Source organism: Taurulus bubalis (genome assembly GCF_910589615.1).
Source record: "Taurulus bubalis genome assembly, chromosome: 5".
NCBI classification, from domain to species: Eukaryota; Metazoa; Chordata; class Actinopteri; order Perciformes; family Cottidae; genus Taurulus; species Taurulus bubalis.
This window is the reverse complement of record NC_136593.1, coordinates 5675090-5695316: the sequence shown is the minus strand read 5'-3', so window position 1 is coordinate 5695316 and position 20227 is coordinate 5675090. Positions and strand designations below refer to the sequence as shown.

At 44.3% G+C, this 20227-nt stretch overlaps 1 protein-coding gene across 1 annotated transcript in view; it reads right to left on the bottom strand.

Annotated features, from left to right (window-relative positions):
• arhgef10la (Rho guanine nucleotide exchange factor (GEF) 10-like a) overlaps positions 1-20227 on the bottom strand; it is a gene marked incomplete at both ends in the record, with an annotated part of 93285 nt that overhangs the window by 58276 nt on the left and 14782 nt on the right. The window contains 10 exons of the mRNA XM_079218260.1: positions 2291-2418; positions 3644-3759; positions 6525-6688; positions 7547-7692; positions 9534-9704; positions 10912-11004; positions 16266-16382; positions 17428-17607; positions 18771-18848; positions 19733-19833. Of these exons, the coding sequence (XP_079074386.1) occupies positions 2291-2418; positions 3644-3759; positions 6525-6688; positions 7547-7692; positions 9534-9704; positions 10912-11004; positions 16266-16382; positions 17428-17607; positions 18771-18848; positions 19733-19833 (1294 nt within the window). The remainder of the gene's footprint in view (positions 1-2290; positions 2419-3643; positions 3760-6524; positions 6689-7546; positions 7693-9533; positions 9705-10911; positions 11005-16265; positions 16383-17427; positions 17608-18770; positions 18849-19732; positions 19834-20227) is intronic.

The following is a 20227-nucleotide window of genomic DNA, read 5'->3' as shown; positions in this document are numbered from 1 at the left end:
GATGACATTATCACCGGAACTCAGCAAATAGGGGACCCCTCGATGGGGAAGTTGGGGTCTCTCTCGTAAGCTAGACATCTGGCTCCACCAAACATCTGAGTAAGCAGATTGGCCCTGCAGGCCCGGTGTGACAGCCGACGAGGAAGCTGCGAGATGTGGGAGAAGTGATCTGCACAGCTCCGCTGCTCAAGCTGTCACTTTGGCTTGGCTTGGCACAGTTTGATTCTCCCTGGCTCTGAAGCATTAGGCCCACTCTTCTGACTGCCGCTGCCCTGCCGGCACCAAGCCAAGTCTTTCATGGGGGAGGTCGATCATCACTCTCACTCTTTCTTTCTTCCTCTCCTTCTCCTGCTTAGTCTCTCTCAGCAGGGCTCTGGCTTCTCTGTCGCAATCTTTCCCTTTTTGTCCTCCCCTGCCTCTTTCTTATCCTTTCCCCACCAGAAGCCACAAAATGGAATCCATTATAATCTGCCATTATTTGCTATTCCCAGTTCCTGTGCAGTCCTCTAAGCTACTCATATGCTCTCTCCTTGCCATCTTTGTTCTTCTCTAAGTAGGCATTCAGTCATTCAGTAGTCTCTCCACCCACCAGGATCCACTTTGGCACGTTATCACGACCACTTTAAGATCCTTAGTAGACAAGGAAACTGCAGTGGATTGGATATATGCTCAGCTGAACAAAGATGTTTGGACTCACCAGGTAAAACATTGACAGTGTGCATAAAAACTAAACTGCATCAATTATTAACTGACAGTTTACTTTTCATTATTATCTCTTATGGAAATCTGATATTAAAAACAAAGTGTTTAACGTTTGGATACGACACAACCAGGAGATGAATTATAGCATTTACTACTTTGCCAAGTGCAGAACATTTGGCTTCTCAGCGCAGCCACTGTAAACATGAAATAATATGGCTCTTTGTTGAGTAATTCCAAAACGTTCTGCACTAGGGTCCAATATTAGGCGAAGGCTAGTCCTGTCGACACAGAGCTGAGTCAGCGCAATAACAAAAAAAAAGGTCTGGCTCCACACTATCATTCTGTTAAAGGGGAAACGCTCTGCTTGTTTGTATTTCTTTAAAACATCGTTTTGGGCATTGCTGAGCCCAGGATACGGCGAAAGTGCCTAAGTATGTTTAAAAATTAACCGTTTAACCAAAAATACCAATTTTGACCGATTAATTTGATCAGTTAAACAGTTTGGCTGAAACTAACCAACTGAAACTTGTAAAAGAGCAGAGGAAAACCAAGAGAAGAGCGGCTTGTCACTTAATAGCTGGTCCACCTCAAAAGGTCTGACCACCTGACGTGAGCCTAGGCCATTGTTGTTGTTGCTAGCGCTTGTGCTAACCCGATTCACTTCAGGCAGCAGGCTAGCTGCACAGCTACGTTCACAGCTGCTAACGTTACTGCTAACTCCATGCTCATCGTCACACACTCGCTAACGTGACACCTGACTTGCGATACTCTGAAGTAAACTCTGACAGATTATGCCAGACAGACACACAGCTGACAACCTAGCAGCTAATTTACAGCTAACATTTCTAAACTTACTGGGGAAACTTGTGAAACTTAAAAATAGGTAAAATAGGTAAAATAGGTAGCACAGATAGCGGACGGAAAGGAGAATGATGCGTGGGATGCGCGGTGGCGGAGGCTTATACCCACAGTTTACATCCGATGAGTCAGACTCGGTAAAAACTGCAGCAAAAAAAAGCATCTCAATAAAATCCTTCTAAAAGGAACATTTTGTGGAGGCTACTCAACATTCTGTACAGAGAGAGAAGAATTTTTTGAATCAGGTAATTACCAAGATGTGAAAGAATAAACTGCACCCGCCTCTGATTTGCTCTGAAGTTCAGAGTGTCTTGTTGACCAAGAGATCTTAGTACACAAACATCACCACATGTCCTATTTAAAACATGTTTTTATCATCTCTCTCATTCCTCCGACATTTTGTGCCATTTTCGGATCAAAACAATCCTTCTTTTTATGTACATTAAAATGTTTGTCACTGGCCGTTATCTTTTTGTGGCGAACATGACGGCCTGCTTCTGCCTATATGTTCTTCTAGTTATTTAATCATTAAAACCTCTTTGTGGAGTGTTTGCTGTACTTCCATCTTCAGGAACTTTTGCAACTCCGAAAGTTACAGAAAAAGCCTCGGGTGTTGCAGCTGCTAGTCCTGATTTGTTGCCGTTGCTGCTGTGGTCATTTATGTTCTCACACCCAAACATACACAGTACATCTTACTTAGAGCACCTATATAACGTGAAACACTACTCACTTGTCTGGCCTGCCGGGCACCTGCAGACGTAAGCGACATTTGTTTGCACTCTGGAGCTGTTCTTCTTTGATGCGGATAAGCCTCTGCAGAGCCAGACACCAGTCCTGGGCCACAGTGGTGTTCAGGTTCTTTGATGGGGGGAAACGCACACAATCAAAACTTGTTTCTTGGCCGTAGTGTACAGTAGCTCAAAGTGTGCAAAGCAGACTGCAGTGTTTGTATATTCATATTCTTTTAGGCAAAAGACCACTAATGCAACCCAATTGACGCTACATGGTTGTGGTATTTTTTTATCCCCTCATAGTTCACGTTGAATCAACCTCATTCTACAGTAAAAGCTAGTTAAATACATTTTCTGAAGCCGATGAACTGAGCAGAAGTATTTTGTCTGTTTGTTCCGTGGACAGTATAATAACTAGGTGGAAAATGAAAAATCAGTAATTTTGTGGCGGGCCAATATCGCTCCTCCTGAGGACAATGTACTCATTATGCAGCAGGGCTAAGGTGCCACCATTAGCCTGAGAGGCTCTTTGGTGATTGCTGGAGTGTCCCTCCCTGGCTGTGTTATGTAGAGTACGGTGCGGTTAATGTGCTAGTGGTAGACTACTGGGAAATGTCCTGATTTGAACACTGCAGGAGGGACGCTCCCGGTTCCTTTCGGAACATAGCAAATCTGACACTTCTATCTGGGAATATCAGAGTGAAAATCTCATTCCCGACACTGTTGCACTGTTAATGAAGAGACGGACGGGAGACGTCATGCTTTTGGAAATCGGCGATTCAAAAAGAACACGAGGCTGCTCTTTGATCACATTTTACAACATCGAGAATCCTTTTTTTTTTTTTACAATTTCTTTAAAAGAGATAGCAGACTGAGATTTCCCCAAATGGTTATTTCTTGTGGCATCCAGGCTTGACGTCTTTAGTGTGCACTGAATCCGACCATTCTCTTCTCAGGGCTTAGGAGCTCTTGTTAAGTACTCTGCCTCTTACATAACACACTCCATCTTCCATATACTCATATTTTCAAACAATATCTTGCGATAACTAGCTTATACATCATTTGTGTCACTGAAAGCAACTTTTGCATAAGGGAATATCACACTTGAAGGTCAACCAGCTCTGTCAGCTCCTAAAGAAAGCCTTAAGAGAGCAGCGCTGTGTTGAAGGTAACAAACTGTGACTTCCCTGGCGTGGCCTGCAGAGTCAGCTGGATTGAGGAAAACTACGCCTGAGATCTTACCTTTCGGCTGACTTTGGCGCATTACAGGCTATATGTTGTATGATACACATTTCCCCTGTGAGACGGTCCCAGGCACAGTAAAAGTGTAACATGAAGTGACATGTAGGTACCTGGTACATCCCCTGCAGGGTGCCCACGAGGAGGGTGACCTCCTCCACGACGGAAAGGTCATGTTGCAGCTCCTGCAGCTCCTGGTAGAGCCGTGGAGGGCCGAGGTTGGCTTTGCCTGAGAAGTGGGCGACAAGCGAAGCCTCAGAGTTTGTAACATCATCATCGCAATTGCATATTCTTATGCAAAAGAAAAAGAAGCACACTTAGTTCATGTTATAAAGTAATGAGGGAAAAAACTGTTTCACAAAGCTCAAGGGCGTTCAATACACATCTCAAATTCTCAACTTTGAGAAGCTGGAACCAGTTTGACTGAAAGACTTGATAAACAAACTGTTGACAATCAATTTTGATAACTAATCAATAATGGATACACTAGACATATAAACTATCTGATGTTGGATATTTGAAGTCTTCTAAACAGTGAGAGGACACGATGACATTGCTGCTGAGGACGAGTGGAAGTGCAGAGGGAAAAGTTCCCTTTGCTGAAACTCCAGTGGCACTAATAAAAGAGGTTCGATGTGCAGATAGATCAATCTCCATTATTTGTTGAACTACAGAGAATGAATTTATGAGTTAAAAAAAATAAAAAAAATCAGATGGAAAAACTGTTATTCGGAGCTATGATGCCCTTTTGCTGGCCAAAAGCAATGCAGGTGTCTCATTAGACGCAAAATTCAGCATCGATTTGAGGCTGGCTGCCTTCAAACTCTCTCTCTCTCTCTCTCTCTCTCTCTCTCTCCTACTGCTGCGAATCGATAGCTGTGTCTCCTCCTGTCTGCCGTCCTCCGTCCTGGCTCCCCTGGCCCACATCTCCCCAGCAGCCTAATTAAATTCTGCAGGTAGATTTTGCTCCGGAGCTGTCCTGCACTGTCACCGCTGCCACATAATAAAGTAGCAGAAAGAGCTGAGCCGGTAGGCGGGCTTAGCGAGGCATGCTCCTCCGAGGGGACCCGCCGTCTTTTGTCTATCCGTGTGCATAAATGGAGCGAGAGTAAAACCATAAGAGGAAAAGGAGGGGGGTGAGAAAAGGAGAGTGGTGGGCTTGCATTGTTCATTTAAAGAGCTCTATTGTAGCTTTTGGGGTTTAATGGGATCTTTGTCATGGGCCGCCAGTGACATCTGTCAACTGTGCAAAGAAATCAATAGGTGAGACATCTGAATATAAAAGGGTGCGCTGCGAGCTGCGAGAACAATGTCTTTCCTGTCCTCTCCAAAAGGGATTGCCTGGATCCCTGCACAGGTCCCGTCGAGTCCTCTGGGGCCCGGCTGCTGGCTACGGCCCGAGAGGTGAATGTGCTGAGTTGTAATCCAGCGTAATCCCGTTGGTGAGGCAGGATATGGTTTTCAAACTCCGACATGGCTGTTCACATCGACCGCCAGGCACGTAGCCGGCTGGTGTGCGAGGCCGAAGCCCAAAGGTTGCTGTGGAATAAGTCTGCATCTCGCACTCCAGCGCTGTGCCAATGACGCTCGCCAGTGGATTTAAAGGCAATGCGGCTTTGCACACCTGCATCAAAACCCCTGTCTGATCCTCAGCCAAAGCCCCACCGCTGTACACTTCTGACAAAACAAAAGAACTGCACTCCAGACAGCGGGTCAAAAGCGAAGCAGCAATAAGGGAGATGTAATGGGGACAGAATAAAGGTAAGGCGGCGTGAGAGTAAACAATTGACACACACAACAAGAGGCTTTCTGTGTGTTGGCAAGAAGAGACGGGGAAGGGAGACGATAGGGAAGAGTCCGATAGACGGGCCTGCATTTCCCTAAAGAACCGCTTTCTTCAATAAAAAAGGACACCGGGGCCTGCAGAAGATGAAAAATTACTCCATTTTGAGCCATGCTGAGGGAGCGCAGGATTTAGAGCAGACACCCCACTGAATGACATCACAGGGGATGAAACTATAAATAGATGGGGCAGGCTGTCTGAAGGAAAATTTGGGGAACGGTCCCACGGATGTTCAGGGAGGTTTCTGTGGAGACATGATTACGGCGTGTTGGAAAAAGTGAGAAGAAAAAAAAAAGAGGAGAGGATGTCAGAATCCAGCTCCTCTTTGGGGCATAACATTTGCAGAGTTCAACACTAGTAAAAAAAAAGAAAGAGAGACAGCGGCATTGAGATCTAACCTTAAATGATCCCCAAGCCTTTGCTGCAGAGTTGTGAGTACACACACTACTTGAGCGAAAAAGCAAAAACATTAATCCGTAGAGAATCCGAGCCCGGCTCTCAAAACAGTAGCTGCTCGCTGAGCATGACACGGGGAGCTCTGAGGAAGCCACCATTAATATTTAAGTCATGGAACTGCAACTTTAAAAACGCCTGTGCCATTACATCCTGATAAGGCTTTGTATCTCCCTGTTCCCATGGCACATTTATAAGGGATCTCGTCAAGGTCTGTATACACCGGGGTTTACTGAGGGCTGGTGGGAGAACTAGTGTTTCAACCAGCGATTCCTATCTACTGCTACTGGCTCTCTAATTGGGCCTGGAAAGGGAGGGAATAATCTCTGCAGATTGATGACTCCACTCCCAGTGTGTTTGTGGTCTATCAGAGAGTGAAATGAGACTGTGGGGATGCTGAGGCAGGGGGCTCTCCGCCACCCTCATCTCTCTCCAAGATAAAACACCCGAGGCAGATTGGAACAAGTGACCGTCATCACTGTCCTCCTCACGAACACGTCCTCAATCAGAGCGACAAGCAGCGCGGATGCGTCTCCAGCCCCTCTGCGGGACACTTGAGAACAGATACAGATTAGCCTTGCTGAGTCAGAGCGAGGGGCTGAGACTGAAAGTCAGTCCAAGTGATGAGATTAACTACAGGGTGACACGTGGGGCGGGAGAGAGGAATGGGACTGGTTCACATTTTCTTGAGTGTTTACCTGAGGTGCAGGCTCGCTTGGCCCCGCTCTGCTGGAAGAGGGTGTCTTTGCTCTGAGAGCCCTCCTGGCCCACCTCAACTACTTGCACCTGCTGCAGGGGGGCGCTCCACTTCATGGTGTACTTCGGGCCGACAGGGACCAGGCTGCTGATATCCGGAGGCCCCCTGGTGGAGATAAGACAAAACAAATAAATTAAAAAAAACAGGAGTTTTAGATGCAAAAACAACCCCGAGAGAAATCCCCCTCCACGCTCCGCATATGCTGCTAACAGCGCTACACCCGGCGCTCCGTAAGCAGGAGAAATGTCATGAAGAAAACTTCGAGAGTGGGAATTAGAATCCGTACGACGATCACCCCCTGTTCCCTGCCAAAACTGTACCCCTGGCTGTGAGGAGGAGTTCATTGCTATTCATGTATTCCTGTAATCACGCAGACAATCAACATTGTGATCGGTTTGTCAAGATCCTGGAGGGCAGACAAAGTCAACTTCGGGACACTCGACTTGAATGAGACGTGGAGTGATAATTACTTTGAAGGCTGAACAAGAGGGCTTTAAGCAACATCTTTGACAGGGGCTTTGCGAAATATACAAAATCCCTTTCCTGTTTACTTCGAGAGAGAGAAAGAGGAAAAGAGAGAGAGAGAGCGATGTGATCAATGGCGCTGTCGCAGGAGATAAATTGGAAAGAAACCCAAAAATGTTTTATGTGACTCCTGTGGCTGTAGTTAGTCATTCTACCATTTGTTTAAAGCTGATAAAGCTCCTGCAACTCCAGATAGGGCTCAAAACCCCTCGCAGCTATTTCTCTTTCCAATGCAGTTTGCCAAAAATATCCTCGCAAAAGAAAACCGAGGGCATCACATTAGAGCGCAGTCTCACCTAATAGCTATTTTCTCCAAACTGTGCAGTGCAGCAGACTCTCCTTTTCCAAACTCACGCGTAACTTCGCGCTAAAGAACTAAGCAGTGCGAACGCATTAGCGAAGTGTTTTTGAACGCCGAGGCATCCGAGAGGGACTTACTTGACATTTATGTTGGCACAGATGAGCACGTCATCAAAGAGGAAGACCTTTCTCTCCTTCGACTTCAGGACTTGCCCCCTCTCGCCGTACACCGTCTCAATAAGCGTCTCACAAAGGACCAGTGACCCCTGCTCCGAGTTCAGTTGCTAAAAGGGACACAGCAATCAGATCAGAGGCGGCGGAGACAGCAGCACAAAGGGCCAGGCCTCCAGAGTTCAATGCCTGGAGGACGCAGAAGTCAGCCTTGGAGGAAGAGATGTCTCATCAGGGATTAGCAACACATTCATGCTGCTGAAGGTCATTTAATGTGCATACAACACACACACACACACACACACAGGACGCACGTGTTCTTTCGCTATCTCTGCCCAGCACACGCGTGAGGAGAGGCACCTCAAGACTAAAACGTCATGTGGCGTAGCAGGAGCGGCTTTTCTAAATGAACTATTCCAGCACATCCCTTCGGATCGCTCCGTCTTTTTGTCCGTGCCGTACTGGTGAGTCCAAACTGGCTTAGCTCAAGAGCACTGGGACACACAATCCCTTCCACCACAACGAGGCAACAACACATGGATATAGACGCATAAACTGTTTGCTGCTTGCACACCTTTACACACACACACACACACAGTCACAGTAAATACAATCCATAACAGATGCAATTTATGCTACAGTATTTTTAGCACATGCTGTGCTTTCATGCATCCATATGTCGCACGGTAAAAAGAAATAGCGACGAAAAGCTTTTATTTTAACTTCTTATTTTATCACTTTGGTCCAGCTTCTTTTTACGACTGCCTGAATCAATACTTTTACTTTTATGCATACTGCGCCAATTTAAGCTCGGCTCATCACAATTTATACTGCGAGCAGCAGGTTCGGTCCAAATGCGGCTTTTCCCCCCCCGTCCCGATACGTTGATGTTTGTGTTTTCGCTCAGCGATGAATCTCTCTGCTGGGTCCGCTCTACAACCTGCAGTGCAGCAACGCATGTGACCAGGTTTCACAGAAGAGGATGTCCTATCTGCAGGCAATCTGTAGCTGCTCTTGGCTGCGGCTCAGATAGCACACAAGATGAGTCGTTAGTCCGTGCGGGGCCGCCGTTTGATGGCCACAAAACTGTACAAGTCCCTCAAGAGTTGGGCCGCTATGAGAATCCACCCTTAAAGTCTTCAAGCGTCAATAGGCACAGAGGGCATTGCACCGTGTGTGTGTGTGTGTGTGTGTGTGTGTGTGTGCGAAACCTATTCTCACTCACATTGTTATCTGTCCTATTCCGGCGACTTAGATACTTTGAGACAAAGAATGAATATTTCATTGGATGGTTATGGGGGCAATAGAGGAGACGGTTTCCTATTGGAATTCTGCAGAGTCACCGCGGCAAATGGAATTCTGTGTGGAGTGGAAGAGATTGGGCGAATCAGCTCATCTCAGAGTCCTGGATAGCAAGGGGCTGATGGAAAGAAATAAGGAGAGGGGGAGAGAGATGCAGTCACACTAGAGAAAGAGAAGACGAGTGTGTAAGTGGAGTGAGAAAGTAAGCAAGAGGGGAATAGAGGGGAGGTAAAGTGGAGAGAGAGGAAGAGCGACCGGGTGAAAGAGATAGCTCTCTTACAGTTTCCAATTAAATGTCTCATTTACCCCCTAATTCTTCTTATTCAAAGCAGCATTTGTTCAGATTTGCAGCGGCAGGACTGTAATTCCAGAGTGGTAATGGAGAGGCAACGCCTCCGCCATTGCATTTGGTACTGTTTAGGAATGATAATGGGCATCATTTCTAGGAGATGATTTCCCGAAATAAAAATGCCTCCCCAGATTAATGTGCGGGGAAAGTGATACAAGCGATGGCCATATACTAGTTTAATTTATAGGTGTTTGGCTCACAGTGATAACAACTGCAGAGGAGGTAAAGGGCGCTCGGGGGCCGGCTGGCGGCTGATTTGATTGCGTGCGTGCGTGCGTGCGTATCCATGTGCTTTCCAGTCACCTTACTGAGCAGGCGATCACTGACGCTGCGGGCCAGTTGCTGAGTCTCCGCAATCTGGTCGGCGACTCGTTTCTGTTCATTCAGCTTCTCAGCCAGCATCTCCAGCTCTGTCAGCGCGAGCTGCAGGGGCAGGCGGTCCACGTGGCCCTTCGGCGTGTTCTTAAGCATGTCCTGGAAAAGGTCACGGGGGGGAGGGAGAGTTTGCAGTTTAAAAAAAAAGAAAAGAGAACTTTCCTCTGTGTGGGCTACTGTGACATTCTGCAAAAATAAAGAATGTGTTCTTTGAAAAGTTCAATCTTTTTGGAAGGTGGGGACATTTTTGAAAATAGGGGGATGATATTTTGTTGGTTAAGTGGGAGCATTGTTTTACAAAACGAGGACAATTTTAGCAAAGAGGGGACATTTTTAGAAGTTCAGACATTTCTTTTCTGACGTCGAGCCCTCACTTAGGGCTCATAAAATAAGATAAGATAAAATAATCCTTTATTAGTCCCTCAGTGGGGAAATTACAGGATTACAGCAGCATTGCTCACAAGTGAATAAAAGAATAAAATAGAAACAAGTAATATATATAAATAAGCAGTAAAACAGTAGAATATTAATATACAGACTGAATAGAAAAGTATATATGAAAAAAAAGTACTTAAACGTATTGCACGTAATATTGCACCAGGTGAATGCTGAAGATACTCATACTCATATTCCAGCGTTGACAGTCTTCGCCACACTAACCTTCTACTGGTTGTGTAAGCTTTGTTTGTGTTGCTACTCTTTTGTAAGCAGAGTTGGTGAAAACCAACGAGACTAAGCGTAGGCTTTTGTGACTCGTCTATATTTGCCCTGCATCTGTGACCCAGAGAAGGCCTGATATGCATCTCAGATGTACCTCGGTGCCTTGAGCGCTAGCTCCCTGTAATGTATGATTTAATACATTCACTTCCTATTTGGAGTACCGAGTTTAGTCTAGAAGAAAATGCCTGATTCACATTCATAACTTATCTTTTGAATTCATGGATAATCAATGCCTACTGAGGGATGAAATGAGCTTCTGCAGATCCAGCAAGTCAAGCTCCAATCCAAATCTTTGCTCAGAATGGAAAGTGGAAGAGTAGAAGAGGACATAAAACCGGCAATATGAAAAACTGATGTGGCTAGCTACTTTTGTAGCTCTCGGTAACTTTAGACTTCTTGTACTTTGGATAAGTCAAAATCCATAATGGATTCTGTGACCTTGCAGCTTTGCATCTTTCTACGTCTACGTGCTGCTGAATCATTAATTTGACTCGTTTCTCATTTTGGAAGTGTTTAGCTAGTAAAACATAAGGGATCCACTTCATTAAAATAAATGAAATAGCCATTTACTAACAACATGGTATACCTGCAGGAGCAATATGAACTGAGGGAATCGCTGAATGGGCTTAACCATCAGGCCGTACAGAGTGATCCGGTCAACGCTCGACGCCTGCTTCTTCTGGAAACGAGAAAGAGAGAAAATGAAATGTTTACAGTACATGCAGTTGGAATAATATTCTTGCACGGAAAGGCCATTAAGAGGAAACTATGCTATGCCTACTTTAAGTGGAGCTTGTCAGAATCCTCAGTAAGCCTTGTGTAGGCGTGTGAGTGGGTGAATAGGGTATGTAAAACAGGGTCTGTTAGTCATAAGAGAGTATTAAAGAGGAGGGTTTTTTAGTGTTGTAGTCTAATGTATTACTGTGAGCGTAGGTCAGAAGGAAATGGTTTTCGGCGCAGTGTCAAGTCAGTGCCACGCTGACACATCATAGTAAAAAGACAAATCACTGGGCACATTTAATAGATGTATGGTAGTAAAGGTCGGATAAGATCAACTGTGAGACAGAAAAAATGTGTACAATACAGAGCAGTGGCTAAACTACAATCTGTTTTCTTTACACTGAAAGTATACTTATTGTTCCTTCTGGTTATTGCACTTTTAAGATGATAGACACAGATTAGAACTGGGTATCTGTTTAACTTCTACTTCATATTACAAACCATTTTTTTTTTTTTTTTTTTTTTTTTTTTTATTTTTTTTTTTTTTTTTTTTTTTTTTTTTTTTTTTTTCTTTTTTTTTTTTTTTTTTTTTTTTTTTTTTTTTTCTGATATGAGACAAGTTACTGCCTGAGATTTGGGTAATTGCTGCATCACGATCCAGACTAAATGTGTGCTTTCCAAGAGGCAACCTTGACTTAAACTTGTATTCTCTCTACTGACCAGCAGGGGGCGACTCCTCTGTTTTAAAAAACAAGTCAGATTGTATCGAAGTCTATGAGAAAATGACTCTACTTCTCTCTTGATTTAGTCCCTCAGTAAATATTGTAAACATGAGTTTATGGTTTCAAGTCTTCTTCAATACAGCATGATGCTCATTTAGTAAGTTATGGTCCCATTTGGATTAAAATAGACCATAATAATAATAATGCATTTCATTTTTATCGCACTCTTCCTTCAAAAGAATCTCAGAGTGCCACACATATAATAAAAACAAATAAAACATCAATAAATCAGGGTATGCTTTAGGGCGGGGCTACCTTGAGATTGACAGGTTGCCGTCATCCATGTTTTCATTTTTGAACTTTTAGAAAAATGTCTTATTCAGCGTACGATTATACTTAGCTCGTGTTGCAAATAAAACAAGATAGCGACGACAACAATGTAGATTTAGAGGCTTCAGAACGTCAGTCACAAACTAATGGTGACGTCAGAGTGACTTTGTCCACTTCTTATATACAGTCGCTGTTTTTCGAGTGTTGCAGTCTATTGAGTGCCAACGTCTGAGTGTATCTGATACTTCCAGCTGAATAAAATGAATGCCTCAACTTTTCTGGTCCCGATGGCATTCACATCAACACAATTTCAGTCGCTGTCACAGAGTACATCATCACATACTGGAAATGATCAAATTATAGTAATAAACTTCACACCTTTTGATCAAATGGTCAAAAATCTCCACCATTTTAGAAAGGTGATTTGAGCTTAGAATTGAAACCAATAATTAACATTATTAATATACGGGCATTAACTTGTCCTTGTTGGGAAATGCTCACCGGATATGATATGGATATACAGTATGCAAATGAACAATGTACTTATGAAGATTACAGATTGTAACCATGGGTTTTCAGCACCAGTAGAGGCCTTTGAAAGGCTCTCAAGGAGCTCATGGAGCTCACTCATACTGGCATGTACTTAACCAGGCAATAAACAGTTCCAGCCCTAAATACAGTGGGAAGTAATGTGGCCTAACTAGTCACCCATGAAGTCAGCAATTTGCAGAGAGGCATGTAAAGATTACAGGGCTTCACCTGTGGGGAGCCATGTGGAACAACTTGACTGAATTTACACAAAACTCAACACCCACAGACACATTCTCACTGGTCAATAGACTTGGAATTGCCTATAAACCGTGCAATGAAATCAATTTAAAGTTATTTGCATTGCCACCCTGGGGGAAATGGGTAAAAGAGTGGTTGCCAGTGTATTCTGCATCCATTCCCTTTGTATTGCAAGAAGCCGGTTTATACAGCAGTCACATTGAGTTTGGTCAGCCGGTCTTTGGTCGCCGAAGCTCTCCGTCAGCCATTTGGGGTCTTTGTTCAATCAAATACATTTTTTGATTGACAATGAAAGATTTCACCCCATTTTCTCTTGTTTTATTTTCCTCACGGTGTAAGGAAGCCCTCTGGAAGCTACACAGTGCAACCACCAACCCAGCAAGACACCTTTTACACAATCGCTAGAGGGAGACCACAGCAGAGGCTAGGCAGGCTGTAAAGATGCAATATTTATCTGCACGATCCGATGTTTAATAACTGGACAGACACATAATAGCAGAGCAAAATCTGTCCACCACACTTGCCCAGCTCAAGATGAACAAAGGAGATGAGCTCTCTCCGGCTTCAGGTGGCTGAGTGGAGCCGGTTAGAGAGGCAGTTGTGGGTGAGAGGGGTTTTAAAGAGAAGCTCTCTATCTCTCTTTTGGAGGGCAAACCCGTCCTAACACAGATGCTGTATAAAACCACAACACTGCCTGAGATCATATCAATACAGCAGCAGTTCAGCCGCCTGAACTCTTAGGACACAAACTGAAATGTCTCCATTGATAGAGATGTCTTGTCAGTAATAACCACCAACAGGAAGAAAGAGAAAACTGCCAAACCTTCCATTGGCGCCTGGAACATTGACGGGATAATTTTGACTGATATCTTTCACTATTGCTCTGCCTTTTTGAGATGATGGTGATGTATTTATGCTTGGCCAAGAGCACAGTGCAGTCTTTGCGTAGCATATGAGGAACTACAAGCTGTCGATGTTTCTCCATGAAGGAAGCAAGGAAGCAAGGAAGTGCATCCGTAACCGGCCAGAAGGCGCCCAACAACTCGGGGTTAGTTGGGGAGGTGGAACTGAGAGCCGCCAGGGGAGGAAGGGCCCCGTCGTCTTATCTTGGCTCTGTGTGGATATATCTCTGAGCCACATTGATCAGAGTGGAGTAGCTATCAGCTCTGATCTGGTGGTTTGTAATAATCAACGCAGCAGAAAGACGGAGGGTTCTGTGAAGTGCAGGGGAAATTACTGCGACGGTTTTTCACTTGCAGCTGTTTGCTAACCAGCGTTGGTGTTCTCTCTGTCGGTCTATGGATCGGGCATTGTTATTATTTTCGGCTTCGTGCACGTCAAGTTTTCCACGGATCCATTTCAGGTTGAGTCCAATATGTTGGACACGTGAATACCTCTGCTGTAAATCTCTTCTCTCCCACACCTCCTCCTCCTATAATGTCCTCTGGAGAGAGAGCTTTGCTACATTGGTCAATGGAGGTTGATGTGGGAAAGTTGGCATCCCCGCTGTCGGTTGAGCATCTGAGGCAAAACAACCCCAGGCTAAACGACCACGAGCCTCCTGAGCGCTGACAGTGGCCTCCTCACAATGAGGATCAGCTGCACCCAGAAGCAAGGGGAAGAGAAGTGTACTTTCCAGCAATGTTATGGTTTCTTTTCAGTTACCGAAGGAAAGGGAGTTCTAGGACCACTGGAAAAGATTAGAGCTGACTGACTGAGCCGGCATTGCTGTAGGAGCGTGGTCAAGCTTTATCCCATTAGCGGGCAAAACATGTGCGAAAAAAGAGCAGGTTGTGATTTTTTTATTTTTCTATGAATACAGAAAACTGATTGGATTTGTCAGTGACTATTTATATTATAGTTAGGAACGCTTGTAACCAACTCTTCCAATGCGGTAGAAACGTTCTACTTTAGTCTGTAAAATATATTTCTGGCAAAATCACCTACCATACGGAGTAGATTTACATTTTTTTGCCAGGCGACCATATCAGCATTTACCGGTACTGGAACAGATGAAACTCTCCCTTATGCTAATTTGGGGTTAAACCCCTTGACACCTACTTTTGATGTCAAGAAAAAGGGGAAATGGGCAGCACTGGATATGTCACTGGGCCTGTCAAGTGGACACTTCCCTCCAGAGCTGATGGGAACTAGATTAAGCCGCTGACACCTCCAGCAGGTTCAATAATAAGTCCTGCCATCCGGGCGTCAGCTCTCACCACTGAACTGGGTGATGCTGCGCTACACGAAACAGCTTCACTAACTTGTAATGACATAATGAGACGCAATCTGACCTGCAAACTGTATCCAAACAACGAATGTGATGATCCCTAACGATGGAACTTGTGGTCATGTGCGTGCAGTGAGTGCCTCCACAGTATTTTAAACACGACTTAATGAAGCCTGTCATTGATTCAGTGTTTTTTCTTTTTTTTTTCTAGTCTAGCCGATGTATTATTTGGTTTGTCTTCACATTGCCGGTGAGAGCTGCAACAGTCAGGAGGAACCTTTCACCAGAAAGGAGAGGACACGTGTTATCCGGGGTAACATGCAGGGCTGTCAGCTGTGGGATCTGCTTCTGTAAATCAGCATTACAGCTCAATGATCCAGGTCACACTCATGCATGAATGCTGAGCGCACAGGGAATTGTCAAACTCAGCACATTTGAATAATTCCTTGGCACTCTCCCTGCACCCTGGCATCCTTTTTTCCTCGCTCATGATCCCTAATTAATATCTGAAACATTACGGAAACAGTACAAGAGATCTTGTCTATTAGTGTAAAGTTGTCCAACCTCCCATTTCCATTTCAGAAAACCAACAAATTAACAAAGTGTTGCAACGTCCTCATGTTTTTTTTGTGAATCAGCCTGTAGGTCATGCATTAATTTGCAGATATCTGTACTTTATTTTAAAAGCTTTTCAAGATATAGTAAAATATATATTTATATATTGCTGTTGTCATATTCTGAGAATAATCATATTATTATAACATGAATACAGGTCATTACCAGCACAATCTTGGACTCTTCCAGGGATTAACTAGCACAGTCGGGTTATAGAAAGCTTCCATCAACGTCAGAGAAATACAATTTTGCATAATCACTTTGACACTATGCCATCTATGGACTTAATGTAAATATATGTTATCTATTTTGTGTATAAAACCACCTTTTTACACACTGAATTATTTGTCTGTTTTGGAGATCTGAGCGAGTTATGTATTATTTAAGCCTTTATCTTTGGGGTTTACCAGCTTCAGCATATGACGAGCATTACAACAAACAAAGGAGCTAAAAACACAATTGGTTTACTTTGAATTTTAGAATCGAGAAGAAAAAATAAACACGTAAAAACATGTGCTCACGGCTGAAGCTCACCTTTAGGAATTCAAGAAAAGCCGGTTTAGACATGCACGCCTTCTTAATCAGAGCCATGGCGTTGGTGAAGTTGTTCACGTAATCACTGTACACATCCAGAACCATGGACTTGGAAAACTGCAAAAACAGAAACAAGCATATACATACATGTTTTGTGTATTAGTACCAACAGCCCTACAATAAGAAGGTCTGCTGCTCCGCTATGTTTGATTATTGTGTCTTAACACCGGCATTCACATGCGCAGCTATGTAATTTCCTCTGACATCTTGACTGTTTGGGTAACCATCGAGTGTGCGGGGCGACCCGAGGGCAATCTCCATGTAAAGAGAGGCAAAAAAATGGACATTTAAGTATAGTACTTAAAAAAAAAATTCTGTTTGTTTACCGTAACAGTTACCGCGACACCCTTCACGAGCCATTTAAGCAGTCGGGCAAGGAGGGATGAGGTGGCGGAGCGTGAGAAAGAGTGTGTGTGTGTGTGTGTGTGTGCAGCAGTAGACAGTTTAATTGGGGAGAGAGAATAAATAACACCACAAAAATCGCATGAAGGGGACAACTCTTTTTGTTTAGGATCGTGCCTCTCAGATATTACCACAAGATACGAGAACACATGAATATATGAAGAGGGGCAGCTCTTTTCCAATGTAGTCTCACTTGATGGAAGGCCATGGTCCTGATGACAGCCCAATAATGGCCAGCAGAAGAGGAGGGGGTCAAATCAGCCCCTCTAATAGGCAAATAATGAGCGGCCCTTATGGATGAGCACGCTGCAGTGTACTCACAACAGAGAACCTCACACCTCACACTATTATTCTCGAGCCAAAATGTGCAAACGCGTATCCCGGAGAGCGTTGGTTGCAGTGGAGATATTCATCACAGCTGTAATTGATTGCATGTTTGGGGTAAACTATCCCTGTTTGCTCATCCTAAAGCGTGCAGCTCATTATGACTCTGGGAGCGGCGATTGTGTTATGCAGTTAGATAGATATGCCAAGGCAAATTTGAGTTCCTTTACCCAGAATGCAAGGCTTTGATTGCATGTTAGGGAAAAATAACAAATGCACACACACACACACACACGCGCACACATGCAGCAAATAAGCCTCCGTCTCACAAACATGAAGATCCATACCAAAAACATGCACATGCACGCACACTAACCGAGGCAACAAATAAGTCTCCGATTTTCTCACTGCTGTCCCACTCGGCCACGCGGGACGCCAACGCAATCTGAAACATGGAGTGGCACTGCGTGATCTCCCTCATTCGGTAAAATATAGGCCGGATCTTTCTCGTGCTCAAGATGCGTGGATCAGCCTCCATCAATGGCCTCTGGTATTCCTGGTGAGATGGGGAGAGAAAATTGGGTTTTTTATTGTTGTTGATGTACGTGCGTGGGGGCGGGCGCGGAAAATGAATCAGCAGTCCACCTTCCTTAAGCATCTCTGCTTTTCATAAATAGACAACTGAGGGGTAGCACAAATATCGAATAAATCAAAAAGAATGAAGAAATGTAGTCATGGTGCCTGAAAGCACATCACTCCAACGGATTTACCCACGAAACAGCATTCGCCACGAGCAAACATGTTCAGAACTCAAGGTGACTAGTAATCATGACAGCAAGAATAATAATGGCGAAAAAGCCGCTCTCGGCGGAGTTCCAGATGCAAAATGCAACATGGTGAAAGAGTCTTGATTGATTCTTCAGTCGGCAATCACCCTAAATGTTAGCACGGCTGAGAGAATGGAGTCGACGGGCTCCTCGTGGAGGATATTCTTTGTGGGAACACGACTTCTTTGAATCTGAAATATAGATATTATGTACAACGTGGAAGATGAAACGCATCTAATCAAACAACGGCGGTGGTCATTGTTGTCGAGGCTTCGCGAGTCTCACTGTATCTCCGCCGATAAATCATCGACGGAGGGAACACGATCGGCATGAACTGTGCGATCTGTTTTTAACGGCAATAATTACGTGCACTTACGACCCTCGACGGCTAAGTCTTCTTGCTTCGCTTGTGGCCTTTCCTGCTCTTGTTACGTAATCTCTCTGGAGACACTGTGTTTACTACTCGGGCCGGACTCTCTGAATAAAGAAGGGAGATTTCAAAAGAGCTAAGCCCCCCAAGTAGCACACGCAATCATGTCGCTCGACAACAAAAGGTAGCTCATTGTATCTCGACAGTGAAAGATTCTGGCACGAGGAAGCCATTGATTGCTGCTGATTTCATTTCAGTCGCTTCCTCTTATTTTTCTGTGATGAGGAGATAACGCGTCTCCTTTTCCCCCCCACTAAAGACAGATAAAAGAAAAGAGGCTGAACCCATTCCTCTCTCTCTCTTAGCATCAGCACACAAATGAGCAGGGCTTATATTTATGCTGAGACACCTCTGTAATTTGATGGATATCACCACTTCTCTTTTCAGTGTAATTCATAATGGCTAAATGGTGGAGATATTGCATGTGGCACAGGAGGACAAACGGGGGACTTAACAGCTCACCTGCAAGATCCTCCGGAGAGATTCCAGGTAGCTCCGCTCGCTCTGAATGATGGAGCCGAGGATATGGCGTCTGACAACCTGCGCAGACAACAGAGGAGTCAGGAAAGCTCGCACTAAGAGGACATGATGGGGCTGCAGTGCCTGCAGTTAAGCACAGCGGAGGGTGATGGATTGCGCCGTAATCACATGCTTGTCGTAGGAGGAAAAAGACTTAAAAAGAGAAGCAGGTCTGCTTGAACAAGGCCGCCGTCGGCGTTTTGGAATCATTTGGATTTCCTGTGACGTGAAGTCGCGTTAGCTAGCGGTGATAAAACACACTGCTTTTCCGAATAGGGTAAAGAGAATAGAGCAGATATATGTAGGAATACTGAAATGACAATTACAAATGGGTACAGAATAGGTTCACATCAATGATGTCACAGTACATGCACATGTGGGTTACATTCAGAAGAAAAGCTAATATGCTTGCTCGTAGCATGTGTTCGTTTACGATGAAGCTATACTTAAAGGACTTTTTGGAAACCGCTGTATACTGGCCACTTGTGGCGATTTAACATGGCCCTTAACATTGCTTCTTAAACTTCCACAACGGTGTAGTGCCAGGCAAATGTCCTTAAGTGTCGGTGTGCCCAGCTGCTGTCCCCTAATACGAAATGGCGCCAGTTGGCATGCGGTTGCAGTTTGCTGATTACTATTTTTTCGATATGAAGAAGCTGTTTATGCATTTCCATTTAAAGGCCCTTCTCGGGACAGGCATTGGAAAATGAGCAGTAAATGCTGTGATCAATGGGAAACTATTGTGCAATTCTCTATGTATGTTTTATATATCAAATAAACATAGAATGAAACACATTGTATTGTTTGTTTAAATGTAGGACACTGTGGACCCTCACTTTCTTTCCTTAATAATATAATAATTATTAACATTTTTATATTATTATTATGATTATAAATTGTTGCACCTGGTGGCTGGTCAGCCCCTCTGGCATGGGGCTCAGCTGTGGAGGAGGATGCTTCAATTCTGACACGGCCACGTCCAGGTATCCTGCATCATCCTCCTCTTCTGCACACATTCAGACATAAAGCAGGAGAAACATACAGAAAGGTGAAAAAGAGGGTGTGTGTGTGTGTGTGTGTGTGTGTCAGAATAAGACGGAGAAGGAAAAACAGAAAGGCAGCTTTCAAATCTCACTGCAGCTGGAGACACATTGCGACCCACTAAGTTTATTACCTCGAAAATATGAAGAGATTTCTATCGTCTCTGAAAAAGAGATGAGTTAGAGAGAGAGAGAGAGAGAGAGAGAGAGAGTCGTGGAGAAAGGAGTGAAGGAGTGAGAGAGAGAGAGAGAATGAGAAAGAGACAACGAGGGCTTTGAGAAAAGAAGAAGAAAAAAAAGCTAAAACTTTCAAAACAATACTGTATCTCTGTAGGAGTAAAGGAAGCACACAGAAGCGTG